Here is an 18,898-nt window from a genome sequence, read left to right on the forward strand (position 1 = left end):
AACCACTTTCAGACCGGACCAATTTGCTGGTCAAAGACCAGACCACTTTTTGCGATTCGGCACGGCGTCGCTTTAACTGACAATTGCGCGGTCGTGCGACGTGGCTCCCAAACAAAATTAACGTCCTTTTTTTCCCACAAATAGAGCTTTCTTTTGGTGGTATTTGATCACCCCTGCGGTTTTTATTTTTTGCGCTATAAACAAAAATAGAGCGATAATTTTGAAAAAAACGCATTATTTTTTACTTTTTGTAATAAATATCCCCCAAAAATATATAAAAAAACATTTTTTTCCCTCAGTTTAGGCCGATACGTATTCTTCTACATATTTTTGGTAAAAAAAAATCGCAATAAGCGATTATTGATTGGTTTGCGCAAAAGTTATAGCGTTTACAAAATAGGGATAGTTTTATAGCATTTTTATTAATAATTTTTTTTTTTTTTTTTTTTTTTTACTAGTAATGGCGGCGATCTGCGATTTTTATTGTGACTGCGACATTGTGGGGGACCCATCGGACATTTTTGACACATTTTTGGGACCATTGTCATTTATACAGTAATCACTGCTATATAAATGCAGTGATTCCTGTGTAAATGACACTGGCAGTGAAAGGGTTAACCAGTGGGTGGCAGTGTAGGGGTTAAGTGTTCCTAGGGGTGTGTTACTAACTGTGGGGGGGTTGGGCTGTCATTTAGTGTACACTGATCTCTGCTCCAATCACATGGAGCAGAGATCAGCGTCACTAGTTGCTAGGCAGAATGGGAAAATGTTGTTTATACAGCATTTCCTCCATTCGGCCGCTCCGTGAGACGATCGCGGGGATGCCCGCGGCGATCGAGTCCGCGGGTCCCGCGACCGGACTCACGGGGGTCCCGACCAGCGCGGGAGCGCGCCGCCGGCGGCGCGCTCCCGATGGCATGGCGGCAACGAATATTGGACGTACATGTACGCCAATATGCCTGCCCGTGCCATTCTGTCGACGTACATCGTCGTGCGCTGGTCGGGAAGTGGTTAAGTAGTTAAAGGATAACTAGAGGCAAAACTTTTTTTTTGTTTAGTTTTGGATAGAGTTCAGAGGGATTAGAACACTTGTCGGTTTTTATTGCTGTCTGTGTCCCCATTATGGAGATTCATCCTCTCTATTTGCCTTGTTTACCATTATCATTGAAATTAAAAGAAAATCCTTTGTCCCCAGAAAAGTAATAGAGGGGAAATCTTCCAATGGGGACACTGGGCGTCCCCAAAGAATTCCTTTAATTTGTAGGGATTTCCTCTCACTTCCCGTTCGGCTATGGGAGAGGAAGTGAAGGGAAATCTCCCCAATTGTACACAGATGGCGAAAAAAAATCTGACAGGGGTTACAACCCTCCCTTACTCTATCCAAAATCATTTCCTAAAAAAATGCATTTTTCTTTACACCTGACTGCCATAGAGGTCTCATATAGTGTATACAATATGCCATGCAGGACTCAACTCAAGAATATTTCATGATCCCTGCAATTGAATTTTCCTTCGTATGCCCTGTACACACGGTCGGACATTCCAACAACAAAATCCGTTGGATTTTTTCCGACGGATTTTGGCCCAAACTTGTGTTGCATACACACGGTCGCACAAAGTTGTCGAAAAATCCAATCGTTCAGAACGCGGTGACGTACAATGGGACTATAAACGGGCCAGTAGCCAATAGCTTTAGTCTGGTAATTTATTCTGAGCATGCGTGGCACTTTGTCCGTCTGAATTTTCTACACACGATCAGATTTTAAATGATCAGATTTTTTTGTCGGAAAATTTTAGATCCAGCTCCCCAACTTTGTGTGTCGGAAATTCCGATGGAAAAAGTCAGATGGAGCCCACACACGATCAGATTTTCCGACAACAACACATCTGATCACACATTTTTCGTCTGAAAGTCCGACCATCTGTACAAGGCATTATTCTGTGAGGGTTGATTTCTTTATTAGAACTTATTTTCCTTTATCAGAAAATATCTATTTTGTTATTTCCATTCTTCCACGGAAGTTCATCAGACACAGCACTCAATTCGGAGTTCCCCTAGCTGACTATCTGTCTGGAGAACATTTTAGGATCTATTTAATAAATGAAGATTCCACTGAGGGACGTTTTCACACTGGCCATAGGGTGTCCAGAACTTAAACACCTCCTCCGCATCCTGGCACTTGGCTCTACTCTTCAAAATCTGATAGATATTGCGAGTACACACCTCACTGCACATGTGCAGCAGGTAGTGTTATGCCCCATATACACGGTCGGAAATTCCAACGGAAATATTCCGATTTTGTTGTTGAAAAATCTAATCGTGTGTGGGCTCTATCGGAAGAGAAAGTTTGAGAGCTGGATCTAAAATTTTCCGTCAACAAAATCCGATCTGACTTTTTCCGATCGTGTGGAGAGAATTCCAATGCACAAAGTGGCACGCATGCTCAAAAAAAAAATGGAGACAAAAGCTATTGGCTACTGGCCTCTACGCAGTCCCGTCGTACGTTTTGTACATCACCTTATTCCAAACGTTCGGATTTTCCGACAACTTTGTGCGACCGTGTGTATGCAAGACTAGTTTCGGCCAAAATCCGTCGTAAAAAATCAGATGGATTTTGTGGTCGGAATGTGTGACCGTGTGTACAGAGTATTCGTTTAAAACACTTTTGGCTGGTACAAAAGCAAAGGAGTTTTTTTGCCAGAAGAGACAAAGAAAATGTCTTCTTCCAAAATATCGGTCCTTCGAGCAATTTGTTTAATTCTGCTTTAATAATCAATACAAACCAGTTTAATTGCTTTCCTGCGCAGCTCCCATTCATTCCACTCATATGATTTGACAATGTTGCTTTCCATGAAGTGTGTATCAGTCTGGGTGCCACTATTACATTTAGTGATTAGTTTTTCAGTAGCTTGAACCTGAAGTAAAAAAAAGTAATACCATTAGAAAGCATGCATGGCTAGTAGCTAACTGGCCAATTGTTATTCTTATGCCCTGTACACACAATAGGATTTTCCGACAACAAATGTTGGATGTGAGCTTGTTGTTGGAAAGTCCGACCATGTGTATGCTCCATAGAACATTTGTTGTCGGAATTTCCGCCAACAAATGTTTGAGAGCAGGTTCTCAAATTTTCCGACAACAAAACTTCCGAGCGTGTGTACACAATTCCGACGCACAAAAGTCCACGCATGCTCAGAATCAAGCAGAAGAGCCGCACTGGCTATTGATCTTCACTTTTCTTGGCTCGTCATATGTGTTGTACGTCACCGCAATCTTGAAGTTCGGAATTTCCGACAACATTTGTGTGACCGTGTGTATGCAAGACAAGTTTGAGCCAACATCCTTCGGAAAAAAATCCATGGATTTTGTTGTCGGAAAATCCTATCGTGTGTACAGGGCATAAAAGGCACTAATAAAATTGTTGATAAATACATTAAAGATCATGCATGATTCTCTAAACCATATATTTTCTGAACAATTAGAGGAAATTATGATTTTATACTTTCCACAAGACACTGTAAACCTGTTTAAAAAAAAATACAAAATTCTTAGCAGCAATGCATGAAAACTGACAGATCACTCCCTTTGTACAAGAGCTCTGTGCTGTACTTGCACACAGCTGATCAGCAGGTCCCGGCCGTGAATCATTGGCCGGTGCTTGCTGACAGGCTCTCGCTGTGTACAATCACATGCACGCCCTAAACCCGGAAGTAGGCATCAATGTAAGGGTTTGTCACTTTGCCTACAGCGGCTGCTCGTCTGCAGTACAGTGCAGGCCGGTGGGTGCTAAGTGCTTAAATACATGTTAACCTAAAATGAAAGCTCCAAAGTAATTCTGAAACATCCAACGTAATCAAGGGTTACCATTTGTCCCCGTTTCCTGGGGCCTGTCCCTGGAACCATAGAGTAAACGCTGTAGTATACAGCTTCCAAACCAAGTCACACATTGTAAGTGTCCATGGAAAATAGTACAGATAGTGTGGCCTGCGGGGCGATCGATGTTGCTGCTCCAGCCACGGCATTTTAGATTGGTGCTTGCACAGTGTGACTTGAGTTGGAGGCGCAATGAGTGAGTTTCTTACTCCAGACCTATCCTTACCCCTGGACTCTGTGCTTTATTTAAAGCGGAACCTTACTCTTTCATTACCTATTCCTCAGATGTATGCTACTAGCCTTAGTAAATAGGTAGCAAGGTAAACTTTATTTACTTGTTTTAAACTGATAGAGATATTGTACGTCATTACTTTAATGTTATATACTGTGGTACGGCAGCAGCTAGCTGTCATAACCCTGGTATTTTTTTATACAGTGGGCGATCCTTTTTCCGATAAAAGTGGTCCCGGTGGTGAGAGAGGTTCCCCCCCCACCACTTCCCGGTTGTCTCTGGACTTATCGGATCATTCAGTAAGCCCGGAGCCAATCCTTTGTGTGGCTGGGCAGGAAGCCAAGTGAGGGCAAGCTAGCCCCTACTCGGTTCTATGGCCTTGGAGTAACGGAGCGACGTCCGACGTCACTTCTGCAATACGACTGGGATGATTTTTTTTTTTCATTTCTTAAAAGGCAAAACTACTTTTTTTTTTTAACCCAGATCTCGCTATAAAGAGTTTTTCAGGGCACTGTATTTCCCAAAGTTTGTGCTTGTATTGTATTGTTTGCATTGACAATACTGACCCTTTCTTGATATATGGTTTGGGTTGACTGATTGCTTAACACCTTTGACTGTCAAGAACGTACCACATACACCCCAGCCATACTCCCTCTTATGTAGGTGATGGGATTGGAGGAGCTAAATAAGAACAAAACAATATATATATATATATATATATATATATATATATATATATATATATATATATATATATATATATATATATATAGATAGATAGATATTTTTTTTTTAAGTCAAAGCCTTATTTTTTTTCATTCTAGAGCCCAACTGAATCCCATTTATTACTGTAATGCAGACAGGCTGTATGCAAATACTGAGTCCTGAGTCCATCATATTCCAGGTTAGGCGACTTCAGTTATTGGCCAGCCTGGGATGAAGTAAATTGCATGGACATGGGAGTTAATTCATCCCAGCACCAAAGCATGAGAGTCCGCCCAGTCACAGGATTCTCTCCCACATTCATAGATCATGTTATATTACAGGCAGTGTAATCAGTGAAAGACTTTGCTCCTTCTCCTCGGAGGAGAGGGCAAAAGGGCGAGTGGGGGTGTCCCCGTCAGATCATCTTTAGTGCATCTAAGTCCGGTGACCCAAAGCTGTAGCAGCAGGAAGAGGACAGGGCAGTTCTGCAGTGAAGAAAGGACATACATTCCAGAATCACCAGACATTACACATTTAATGAGGTATTAAAGGCAGAAGGTTTTTTATCTTAATGCACTAGGATAAAAAGCTTTCTGTGTGCAGCAGCCCCCCTCAGCCCCCCTAATACTTACCTAAGGCCCCTCTGTCCTGTGATGTCCACAAATGTCTTAGCCGTCTGAGATTCTCCTTCCTGACTGGCTGAGACACAGCAGTGGTGCCACTGACTCCCGCTGCTGTCAATCAAAGTCAACTAGCCAATCAAGGGAGAGTGGGGATGGGGCCGGGTTGGGGATCCATGTCTGAACGGTGTCCCCATAGGAAGCTTCCTATAAAAGGGATTCCTGCTGATTAAATATTAGTCTTGAGGTTTACTGGTGCGGTTTTCCGTAACACATAAGACTTATGCCACTTACACACGACCAGACTTTTCAACGGACTAGTTTCCGACGGTCTTCCCGACTGACTTTTGGCGGAGGTCCGACGGACTTTCTGAAACGAAACAGACTTGGCCACACATGACCGGACTAAGTCCATTCGAAAGTCCGTTAGTTTTGAACGTGATAACGTAAACGGGACTAAACAAGGAAGTTTAATAGCCAGTAGCCAATACCTGCCTTTGCGTTATATTTGGTCCGTCGGACTAGCACACAGACGAATGGTTTTGAAACATGTTTATTTCTAGGTCCGCCGGACTTTTGGGGAAAAAAAGTCCGCTGGAGCCCACACATGATCGAATTGTCTGCTGGAAAATCTGATTGTGTGTAGGCGGCATTAAATATCAAAAATAGTGTAAAAATTGCTAGAATAATGTATAAAAGTATGTAACAACCTTGAGTATGTTTAGGCATGTGCTGTATATCATTTGTAATGGTTGTGCTGTTGTATAGCACAGATTATGACCTGATACTACCATTTCTTTACCTGGGAATAGGGTGTGATGGATGCAAACTGCTGGTGCAGCTCCAATAACTGTATGAGCTCTGCACACTGTTTTGCTTTCTCTCCAATTAAACTGATATAGTGATCTGGATCTCGAGCAAACATGGAAGCAGCTTCCTTGGAGCTGAAAATATAATAACTTTCTCTGTGCTTCAGAATGCCAATGTTTGAGTTTCCTGTTAAAAAATAAATGTATGAGTAATGCAACAGCAAATATGAATAATGCAATGGCAAACATACATCGATTGTAAAATTTAAATCAACTACACACAAACACATTTACGCAAGTAAATGAATAATAAAATATATAACGCCGCCTTTTTAATGGCCGTTTATAAAACTGTATTTTATAATGCAAAATAAAATTTCTATTGTAAAAGATGATGTGAAATTTCCTATAAACAACAAAACAACACTTACTTTGAACCTTTTTCCTGCGCTAAGGTTAAATCAACATTATTGACAAATGATGCATTTACTGATGAGATTTGCAAATCATTGCATTCTGTTTTATGTAGATTTTACACAACATGCCAACTTTTTTGGAACAGAGGTTGTATATGGCACAGTGAAAAATGGTGGAATAGAGGCACTGAGCTAATAATTTACGTACATACCAAACTCATCTACAGCGACCATGCAATCCATTATAGGGCAACTGAAAACAGATTTCATAATTCTGGGAATAATGAGGGTTAGTTCTAAATCCCCCTTCCAGTCTTCGATATTGCCAAGGACTCTATAAGTAAAATCACCACTCACTCTGGTGTGGCTTTGTTGTGTTGATACTGTGGTGGAGATTTACTACAACTGGCACACTGGGAATATGGTACATCTGTGCATAGTAACCAATCAGCTTCTAACTTCGGCTTGTTCAATTTAGCTTTGTTAATAAAAACTGGAAGCTGATTGGTTACAATGCACAACTTCACCAGATTCTGTATGCACCAGTTTTAGTAAATCCCCCCACAGTGTTGATACTGGCCTAAGTTCTCCATACAGATCTATAAAGAATCCAGCAGGAAGAGCAGAGTATGGAAAGCTATCATGTAGCCTCTAGTAGTTTTGGAATATATGGAGAACCTACAGCTAGTGGTATTGGTAGCTAGATTTTCATTTAAGCTCCCAGCCTATTATGCCCCATACACACGGTCGGACATTCTGACCACAAAATCCATCTGATTATTTTATGACGGATTTTGGCTGAAACTTGTCTTACATACACACAGTCGCACAAAGTTGGCGGAAAGTCCGATCATTCGGAACGAGGTGATGTACATAACGTACGACAGGACTACGTAGAGGCCAGTAGCCAATAGCTTTTTTCTCCAAATGTTTTCTGAGCATGGGTGCCACTTTGTGTGTCAGAATTCTCTACATGCGATCGGAAAAAGTCCGATTGGATTTTTTTGTCGGAAAATTTTAGATCCAGCTCTCAAACTTTTTCCGTCTGAAAAAGTCAGATAGAGCCCACACACGATCGGATTTTCCGACAACATAATACGATCAGACTTTTTCCGTCGGAATTTCCGACCGCGTGTATGGGGCATTAGAGTTTTCCTGAGGGTTGGAAGATAAATCTCCATTAAGGTCCGCCCAATAGGTAAATAAACCTTGTCATGCTTCACCTAAAAGTAGAAATCTGTTTCATTTGGAGTTGCTATTTAAATTTTTCATCAAATCTACTCTAGTAGATTTAAGGGTAACTCCACGTACGTAGGAGAAAAATATAGCAAATAAAAAATAAAGATTGTATAACATACACTATTGCTACACAAGCTATACTGCAATTTAATGTTATTCAAATTATCTTTCCTTTTCAATCTGCAGCGTTTTCATTCACTGTAAAATTCAATGCAATATGGCAATCTGGAGGTATACAGAACATCCCCAGAAATGCCATTTCCTGCTTGTGTGATTGGCTCGCTTTATTTCCCAGAAGTCTGCACTAAGATACAAGTCATATTTTAGGCATCCTCTGCAACAAAAGTTTCATTTTTGGTGAAATACTCCCAAAGGGCTAATTACTTCTAAAGGGTTGCAGACACTGTCACTTTCCTTAATTAGAACACTGTAAGCGCATCATCTAATTCATAATGAAAACGTCACTCCCATCAAGATTTACTCTGCAGACAACAAACAGCTATTTCTTCAGAGCAGAAATAGGTAGGGATTTACAACAACGTATGTTAAAATACATTCAATGTACACTGATCATCCACAGTGGAATATTTTTTTCTCAACAAAAATTGAATTACTCTTTTTCATAAAAGTATTTTATTGTGCTTTTTGCCTCAAGTAGGCAAAGTATTATACAAAAAAAAAATGTTAAAAGTAAACAATTGTAAATAGAAAAGGGTAATGAATTCCTAAGGCTTGAAAAAATATGTAGGCCTTTAGGCTGTGTTAGTGTTGAACTTCTACCTAAATTGTGAGTTGTGCCTTGCAGAGCATATTACCCTTACATATTTCTGATAGTCATCAGTCAATCATGGATGATCCAGCCAACTGATTAATCTTTCATATGAAAGTCCATACTACATTCCTACACATTCCCATCAGGAATGTGCTAGTAAATATGGAGACAGAAAGGGAAGCACTCAGTACTGTAGATATTTCTGCCACTAGGCTCTCTTGGAGGAAACTAATAGTGAGAGATCCAACCAATATAACCTAGCGAGTCAACAATCCTCTTGAGAAGGCTTAACCATGGAATATCTGTCAAGGCTGAGGGAATTTATCAATATCTGTACATCTTAAGGAGTTTTCTCAATTAATTGCAGTATTTATTCATAGTGCACAATGTGAATCCATAAGTATTGAATAGCCAGGTTTATCACATTAAAACAGTTCTCACCTGGCAACAAAAGACCATCTTTTGTAGCAACAGTATAGCCACAAAATCCACGGTATTGGATTGGGAGCCGTTCATAATTAGCTGTGTTTTCAGGGAAATACCACTCCTGTGTTGGAAAATCTGATTGAGTTATATGAATGCCTAAGTAAAGAAATAAATTGTATTGTTAATAATTAAAATAAATAAAATAGCATTGTTATATATAGTGGCCATAGAATCTACCATAAGATTTTATTTACAACTGGTCTGTCATAAATGGGATTTTGAAAATATATTTTATTTCTCTTGATATATACATTAAAATGTAGTTATTTTTAAGTTGTGTATGTCAAAAGATAATTTTAAATACACAAAAGCATAAAACTAATAACAGATCTCCATTTTCCATCAGTATACTATCAACATTAGTTCTACTGTATACAACTGATGAATTGCACTGAAAGGTATGTTTGTTCTGTAGTACAAGCAAACATATTTTATATATTATGAAAAAACATTACATTTATTTTATCAAATTATTGCAGTGTACATTTCAAACATTATAATTATACAGAAAAAGTGAAAAAGATGATACAACCCATTGAAATGATTGACTTTTTAGAAATATGTGAATAGGCAAACATATCTTCACTTAGACAGTGACTACAGATAAAGTTGATAGACCTGAATAAAAACACAAGGAAAAATTGCCTTTTCAACAATTCATACACCAAAATTATTAACGGATATAATGATATACCATGGAAAAAATAACACCATTGTCCTCAGATGCTGGTATTGCTCCCTTTATCTAAATTATTTCTTGTTGACGTTTTGCATACTTGCCTACCAGTCTTTGATATCATTTTTTACTATTATTTTGTGCACAATTCCTTTCGTGCCCATTTGAATCCGGTGCCCCAACAACATTTTACCAGGATTCAATTCATGGCTTTGACTAGGCCAATCCATAACCCTCCATTTTTTTCTTTTTGAGCTATTCTGCGTGCTTCAGAATATTATGGTAAATAATCAATTTCCAGTTCATCCCACAATTTTACACAGATGGCCTCACATTTTCATAAAGCACACTTTGATATATTGCATAATGCATAGTTGACTTGATGGCTGCCGCTGCCCAGGCCCTGAGGCAGCAAAACAAACCCCAAACCACAAAATTTCTACCACTATGCTTAATAGTTGAGCTTCTCCTGCTGTCTTTGGTTTGCACGAAACATGTCTACTGTAACTGTGGCAAGCCAACCCTATCTTGGAGCCAGCACACACTGTTCTAGAAAGCCTGTTCTTTACTTATATGTTCAATTGCAGTCTTGCACCAATGTTCTTTTTTCAACCGCAAGGGTTTGTTCTTTGTACACCTCCTATGCAGGTTAGATTTTGTGCAATCTCTCCAATCTTGTACATGCATGCACTTTGCCACCAGCTGTTGCAAGAGTTACAGTACATGCAGATCCCACAATTGGCCTTTGGGGTTCTTGGAGAATTTGTTTAGCAGCAAATGATCACCTCTTGGGCTTAATTTGCTAGGCTGGCCAGTCCTGGACAATTAAGCAGTTGTTTGAAATCACCACTTATAGACTATTTTTCTTAGAGTCGATTGATTATAAAATAATATAGTGATCATTTTAAACCCTTTACTAGACTCATAGGCCTACGACCGCTTAGGAGAACACCAGGCCCGAGATATGTGATGTTTATATAAGACAGGTTCCACCTGCATACTCTAATTCTAATCATTGCACCTAATCTTGAACGCCTGATTTTGATTTCATAGATTTGAAATGGTAATAAATGCAGGGATGTGTTTACTTTTTACAGATTTGACAGACTTGTATTTTTCAGAATTTAGATGATGACAATGAATACATGATGGCAATTCTGTGATCTATATATATCTATATCTATATCCATACATACATACTGTATGTATGTATGTATGTATGTATGGATATCCATACATACAGTATCTCACAAAAGTGAGTACACCCCTCACATTTTTGTAAATATTTTAATATATATTTTCATGTGACAACACTGAAGAAATGACACTTTGCTACAATGTAAAGTAGTGAGTGTACAGCTTGTATAACAGTGTACATTTGCTGTCCACTCAATATAACTAAATACACAGCCATTCATGTCTAAACCGCTGGCAACAAAAGTGAGTACACCCCTAAGTGAAAATTTACAAATTGAGCCAAAAGTGTCAGTATTTTGTGTGGCCACCAATATTTTCAAGCACTGCCTTAACCCTCTTGGACATGGAGTTCCCCAGAGTATCACAGTTTGACACTGGAGTCCTCTTCCACTCCTCCATGACAACATCACGGAGCTGGTGGATATTAGAGACCTTGTGCTCCTCCACCTTCCATTTGAGGATGCCCCACAGATGCTCAATATGGTTTAGGTCTGGAGACATGCTTGGCAAGTCCATCGTCTTTACCCTCAGTTTTTTAGCAAGGCAGTGGTTGTTTTGTGGGTGTGTTTTGGGTCATTATGTTGGAATAGTGCCCTGCGGCCCAGTCTCCAAAGGAAGGGGATCATGCTCTGCTTAAATATGTCACAGTACATGTTGACATTCATGGTTCCCCTCTAGTGAGGGGTGTACTCACCTTTGTGAGATACTGTATATAATTATATATATATATATATATATATATATATATATATATATATATATATATATATATATATATACACACCTACACACACACACACACACACACACACACACACACAGTTGTGCTCCTAGGTTTACATTCCCTGGCACAATTTATGATTTCTTGGTCATTTTTTTGAGAATATGAATGATAACACAAAAACTTTTTTCACTCATGGTTAGTGTTTGGCTGAAGCCATTTATTATCAATCAACTGTTTTTACTCTTTTTAAATCATAATGGCAACAGAAACTACCCAAATTACCCTTATCAAAAGTTTACATACCCTGGTGATTTTGGCCCGATAACATGCACACAAGTTGACGCAAAGGGCTTTGAATGGCTATTAAAGGTAACCATCCTCACCTGTGATCTGTTTGCTTGTAATTAGTATGTGTGTGTATAAAAGGTCAGTGTGTTTTTGGACTCCTGACAGACCCTTGCATCTTTCATCCAGTGCTGCACTGATGTTTCTGGATTGAGTCATGGGGAAAGCAAAAGAATTGTTAAAAGAATCTGCAGGAAAAGGTAGTTGAACTGTATAAAACAGGAAAGGGATAAAAAAAAAAAGATATCCAAGGAATTGAGAATGCCAATCAGCAGTGTTCAAACTCTAATCAAGAAGTGGAAACCAAACCACGGTCAAGTAGACCAACTAAAACCCCTCAAACCTTCTGGCACAAAGTCATTTGGAGTGATAAGACCAAAATTTAGCTTTTTGACCACAACCATAAACGCTACATTTGGAGAGGAGTCAACAAGGCTTATAATGAAAGGTACACCATTCCTACTATGAAACACGGAGGTGGATTGCTGATGTTTTGGGGATGTGTGAGCTACAAAGGCACAGGAAATTTGGTCAAAATTGATGGCAAGATGAATGCAGTATGTTATCAAAAAATACTGGAGGAACATTTGCATTCATCAGCCAGGAAGCTACGCATGGGACGTACTTGGACATTCCAACATGACAATGATCTAAAACACAAGGCCAAGTCGACCTGTCATTGGCTACAGCAGAATAAAGTAAAGGTTCTGGAGTGGCCATCTCTGTCTCCTGACCTCAATATCATTGAGCCACTCTGGGGAGATCTCAAACGTGCAGTTCATGCAAGACAGCCCAAGAATTTACAGAAACTGGAGGCTTTTTGCCAAGAGGAATGGGAAGCTTTACCATCTGAGAAGATAAAGAGCCTCATCCACAAATGCCACAAAAGACTTCAAGCTGTCATTGATGTTAAAGGGGACAATACACAATATTAAGAACTGGGGTATGTCAACTTTTGCTCAGGGTCATTTGGGTAGTTTCTGTTGCCATTATTCAGTTATTGAGTTACGAGTATCGCCTCTGATATAAATATATAAATACCAAGTACCATCATCCACAAATCTTCAATATCAAGGGATTTGGTGTGGCGGTATTGGGGCAGCCGTTCACGCTAGCCTCCTAGAACCAACCCAAACCAAAAAATGTTGTTTGGACTATACCGGTACTTTTGATTCAAAAAAGAAAGAACTAATAATAATTACAATTTACTAATGTTTAATAAATGCATAAAAAATAAACAATACACAAAACATCATTGTTAAAAACATGGTACACCCCAAAGTTTTTATCATTTACAGATACTCAAGGAAGAGTTCAGTTCTAGTGGCGTACAGGGTCTCCTCTACTAGTTTCGCAGAACACCCGCTTCTTCAGGAGGATATCTATATAAATTGTGATAAACAATATAAAGACCATTATACAATAAACCAGGTAATATATAGAAAAATCGAAATATCATTAGAAAAGTAGGTATACATTATCACATAAGGGAAATAAGGAGATCAACTCGCCCAAAATTCAAAAGACAGAGCTTTGAAAAATAACAGGAAACTGACCCCTATATTCCCCCTACGGCGGACATGGGGGATTGGTTAGGCAGCTCTAATAAAGAAAATAAATACTTGATTGGTGGCAGTTGAGGAAAGAAAAAAAAAAGGGGGGAGGGGGGAAAGAGAAGGGGGGTAAGGGGGGCAGAGGGGGAATGGGAAGGGATGGGTGGGGAAGGAGGCACAAGAAAGAAAAAAATAAAAAATTAAAATTATTTATATTTTTTCTTCCTTTGCCATTACTCTAATCAAGACTTACCAAGTAAAACTGTATAGATATATACCCGGTCACAATATAAGTATCTCCAAAGGTTTCAATCAATCAAGTTTTAGGTTGCAGATGGATAAATAAACTAACCGTTTAGATAGAAGGGCAAATTGCACATCCATCTATAGGTAAACAAATCAATGTCATTAAAAAGGGTATAGAAATAAGTGAATAGATATAAGGCTGGGTATCCCAAGAGACATTTACCTGATGGTGCAGATTATAACCTCCGGTCGGTAGAGCAGTCCTCCCTAACCTGCCCACACAGCGGACTAATGGCCGCTATATGGGCTCCCCGACGTGCATCACGCCAGGCGCCCACCTGTGGGAAGTCGGCGGTGTCTGATGTCATGCAGTCAGCGCCTCCACACTGCGCAGGTGCAGTGTAACATACACTGCAGCGGAAGTGCGCAGGGGAGATTAAAAGCGAGACGCGGTGCCGAAAATTTTCTTTTCTTTTCGTTTTTCTTTTCTTTTTTCTATTCTTTTCTTTTCGTTCGGCACCCCTTTCTTAATTTTTCCCCCTTCGGCGGACATGGTGTCTCTCTTTTAATCTCCCCTGCGCACTTCCGCCGCAGTGTATGTTACACTGCACCTGCGCAGTGTGGAGACGCTGACTGCATGACGTCAGACGCCGCCGTCTTCCCGCCGGCGGGCGCCTGGTGTGATGCACGTCGGGGAGCCCATATAGCGGCCATTAGTCCGCTGTGTGGGCAGGTTAAGGAGGACTGCTCTACCGACCGGAGGTTATAATCTGCACCATCAGGTAAATGTCTCTTGGGATACCCAGCCTTATATCTATTCACTTATTTCTATACCCTTTAAAATGACATTGATTTGTTTGCCTATAGATGGATTTGCGATTTGCCCTTCTATCTGATCGGTTAGTTTATTTATCCATCTGCAACCTAAAACTTGATTGATTGAAACCTTTGGAGTTACTTATATTGTGACCGGGTATATATCTATACAGTTTTACTTGGTAAGTCTTGATTAGAGTAATGGCAAAGGAAGAAAAAATATAAATAATTTTTTTTTCTTTCTTGTGCCTCCTTCCCCACCCTTCCCTTCCTCTGCCCCCCTTACCCCCCTTCTCTCTCCCCCCCCCTTTTTTTTTTCTTTCCTCAACTGCCACCAATCAAGTAATTATTTTCTGTATTAGAGCTGCCTAACCAATCCCCCATGTCCGCCGTAGGGGGAATATAGGGGTCCATTTCCTGTTATTTTTCAAAGCCCTGTTTTTTGAATTTTGGGCGAGTTGATCTCCTTATTTCCCTTATGTGATGATGTATACCTACTTTTCTAATGATGTTTTGATTTTTGTATATATTACCTGGTTGATTGTATAATGGTCTTTATATTGTCTATTACAATTTATATAGATATCCTCCTGAAGAAGCGGGTGTTCTGCGAAACTAGTAGAGGAAACCCTGTACACCACTAGAACTGAACTCTTCCTTGAGTAATTGTAAATGATAAAAACTTTGGAGTGTACCATGTTTTAACAATGATGTTTTGTGTATTGTTTATTTTTTATGCATTTATTAAACATTAGTAAATTTTAATTATTATTAGTTCTTTCTTTTTTGAATCAAAAGTACCGTTATAGTCCAAACAACATTTTTTGGTTTGGGTTGGTTCTAGGAGGCTAGCGTGAACGACTGCCCCAATACCCCCACACCATATCCCTCTCTGTTACCATTATGATTTAAAAAGAGTAAACACAGTTGATTGATTATAAATGGCTTCTGCCAATCCTTAACCATGAGTGAAAGAGAAAAGTTTTTGTGTTATCATTCATATTCTCTGAAAAATGGCCAAGAAATCATAAATTCCTGCCAGGGTATGTAAACTTATGAGCACAACTGTATATATACACTTTATCAACTCTAATAAAGATGCACCCTCCTACCTTTTGAGACAATTGTATCCATATATACTGTATAGTATATGTCAGAAATGATTACACTGCCCGTCCTTCCCAGGACCATCAGAGTATTTATTTGGTATTGTTAAGAACTTCGGGTATAGAGTCTGACTTAGTGGAAGGGGACCTCTCTTACGGCTCTGGTTCTGGTCTCACTGGAATGGGAACAGGGAGACCGGAGCACAGTGGGGTAGGAGAGTCCAGCCAGGTGCAGCAGCAGGTGTCAGGAGATGAGGATCCTCTGAAGCGGAACTCTCTGTAGCGGAGAAGCAGAAGGCTGCAGGCCACTGGATCAGGATGGATGGATCCTCCGGAGGTAAGGTAACAGATGCAGGAACAGGCAGGAGACAGCAGAGGTATCAGGTACAAGCAAGGTTCGGCAACAGGTAATCAGTCCAAGAAGAGACAAACAAGCCGGGGTCGGAGCAGGAGAGGTCAGCAAGGTCAGACAGAGCCGGGTCAGATATCAGATGGGTAGCAGGTAGGTAAACAGGTATTCTCAGGCACTAGCTGCAGACGAGACAGCACAGAACCACTGCAACTGCGCCTTTAAAAAGGGCCACTGGCGCCAATTGAGCTAACGCTCGTCCGTGCGTGCGTGTACCGCGCGCACATACGATCGACGTGCACCCGCGCGCGTTGGACGACGCTCGTGCCCACGACGACCCGCGGCACGAATGCGTGTGCGCGTACGGAAGGTCGATCGTACGGAACGGACGGATTCCTGACATTGCCCCCCCACAAGGGGCAACCTCTGGGTGCCCCAAGTGGCTCTTTTCTCTGGGTGTGTAGCAAAGAAGGCTCGGATCAGTCTATTGGCATGTATATTGGAAGCAGGTTCCCAAGAATTATCCTCTGGGCCGTAGCCCTTCCATTTAATTAGAAACTGACCTTGTCCCCGTCGTTTTCTGAAATCCAGAATGGCCTCCACTTCGAATTCCTCGCTGCCATCAATCAGCACGGGGTCAGGTGGCCTTGTTTCTCTACCAGGGAAGGGATCAGGTACAGCAGGCTTGAGAAGAGCTACATGAAAAACTGGGTGTATTCGCATGGAATCAGGCAGAGACAACTCATAAGACACTTCGTTAATCCTCCTCTTAACGGGAAACGGGCCCAGAAACTTGGGTGCCAATTTCCTGGAGGGACATGCTAGTTTTAAATTAGAGGAAGACAGCCATACCTGGTCCCCGACTTGAAGGATCAATTCACCCCTTCTTCCACGGTCAAAACTCTTCTTGATGTCAGCCTGAGCCTTGGTTATGACCTCCTGCAGGGTCCGATTATTCTGCTGGAGAAAGGATACCGTGTCCTGTACTGCTGGCACATGCGATTCTGTAAGAACATCGGGGAGAAAAGACAAGTTAAAACCGTAATTGGCAAAAAACGGGGACTGCCCGGTGGTGGCGTGGCTGGCATTGTTGTAGGCGAATTCCGCCAGTGGTAGCAGGGACACCCAATCGTCTTGGACAAAAGAAGAGAAGCACCTAATATACTGCTCGAGGGTCTGATTGGTGCGCTCCGTTTGCCCATTGGTCTGTGGGTGGTAGGCAGAGGACAGGGCCAAATCGATCTTTAAAGACTCACAAAGGGCTCGCCAGAAACGGGAGGTGAACTGAACCCCTCTATCAGACACGATATTGGTGGGCACCCCGTGGAGCCTGACTATTTCTTTAATAAAGACATGGGCAGTCTCGGTCGCGGAGGGGGTTCCCCTTAAGGGTAAGAAGTGCGCCATCTTGGTCAGACGATCACAAACTACAAAGATGGCAGTGCAGTTCTCAGACGGGGGAAGTTCCACAATAAAATCCATAGTGATCATCCGCCAAGGGCGGTCGGGTGCGGGAAGAGGTTTAAGCAGCCCCCAAGCCCGAATTCTGGGAACTTTATTCCGATTGCATACGGGGCAGGAACTCACATACTGCTTGCAAAACTCCCTCATTCCTGGCCACCAGAAGGAGCGCTGTACCAGTTCAAAAGTTTTACGGACACCAAAGTGCCCAGCAAGTGGGTGGTCGTGAAGGAGGCCCAGAACCTTAATTCTTACATCTTCGGGGACGAAGATCAGGTTATCTTTCCAAAACAAACCCTCTCTGGATGTTAGTGAGAGTCCCGGGGGACAGGAAGATGTGGAGGAAGCACTCCTTAGCAGAGACACTAGATCTGGCTGAATGAGTAGGAAGGTGTTGGCAGGGAGGATGGTATCCGGGGGTGTGATGTCCTTGGGGCTGTCAAACATGCGGGAAAGGGCATCAGGTTTGACGTTTCTTGATCCAGGGCGATAGGTTATGTGGAAACAGAACCGGGAGAAAAAGAGGGCCCAGCGGGCCTGCCGAGGTTTTAAGCGTTTTGCGGTACGGAGGTATTCGAGGTTCTTGTGGTCCGTGTAGATGAGTATGGGGTGTACCGCCCCCTCGAGTAAGTATCTCCACTCCTCCAAAGCAGACTTGATGGCAAGTAACTCCCGGTCGCCCACATCATAATTCTTCTCCGCTGGAGAGAGTTTTCGGGAAAAGAACCCCACGGGGTGCATCAGGTCGTCTTTACCTAAGCGTTGGGAGACCACTGCCCCTACTGCTATCTCGGAGGCGTCTACCTCCAGAATATAAGGTCTAGATGGATCCGGGTGGCTAAGGATAGGAGCAGAGGTGAACAGGTCCTTAAGTCTTTTGAAGGCGGCCTGGGCTTCAGGGCCCCAATGGAAGCGCGTATTCAGTTTGGTGAGCTGGGTGATGGGCGTGATAATGGCTGAGAAGCCCCTGATAAATTTTCTATAAAAGTTAGCAAAGCCCACAAAGCGTTGGATGCCTTTCTTGTCAGAGGGGGCTGGCCATTCGAGGACAGCAGCGACCTTCTGCGGGTCCATCCTGATGCCTGCTGGAGAGATTTCAAGGCCGAGGAACTGGATCTCCTGTTGTTCGAATTTACACTTTTCGGCTTTGGCGTAGAGGCCATGTTGTCGGAGCCGAAGCAATACTCTGCCAACGTGTCCCCGGTGCTGCTCCAGGGACCCAGAGAAGATCAGGATGTCATCGAGGTATACGATGACGAAGATATCCAAGAA

The 18,898-nt window shown here is 41.6% G+C and overlaps 1 protein-coding gene across 1 annotated transcript in view; it reads right to left on the bottom strand.

The window, feature by feature from the left end:
- CFAP206 (cilia and flagella associated protein 206) overlaps window positions 1-18,898 on the bottom strand; it is a 65,235-nt gene that overhangs the window by 8,415 nt on the left and 37,922 nt on the right. Inside the window, exons 10-12 of the mRNA XM_077487281.1 lie at window positions 9,109-9,249; window positions 6,234-6,427; window positions 2,785-2,916 (exon numbers count right to left, since the gene is read on the bottom strand). Coding sequence (XP_077343407.1) covers window positions 2,785-2,916; window positions 6,234-6,427; window positions 9,109-9,249 — 467 coding nt within the window. The remainder of the gene's footprint in view (window positions 1-2,784; window positions 2,917-6,233; window positions 6,428-9,108; window positions 9,250-18,898) is intronic.

This window comes from Lithobates pipiens, unplaced genomic scaffold (assembly GCF_037356315.1).
Source record: "Lithobates pipiens isolate NorthernLeopardFrog02 unplaced genomic scaffold, aLitPip1_a1.2 Scaffold_18, whole genome shotgun sequence".
NCBI lineage: Eukaryota > Metazoa > Chordata > Amphibia > Anura > Ranidae > Lithobates > Lithobates pipiens.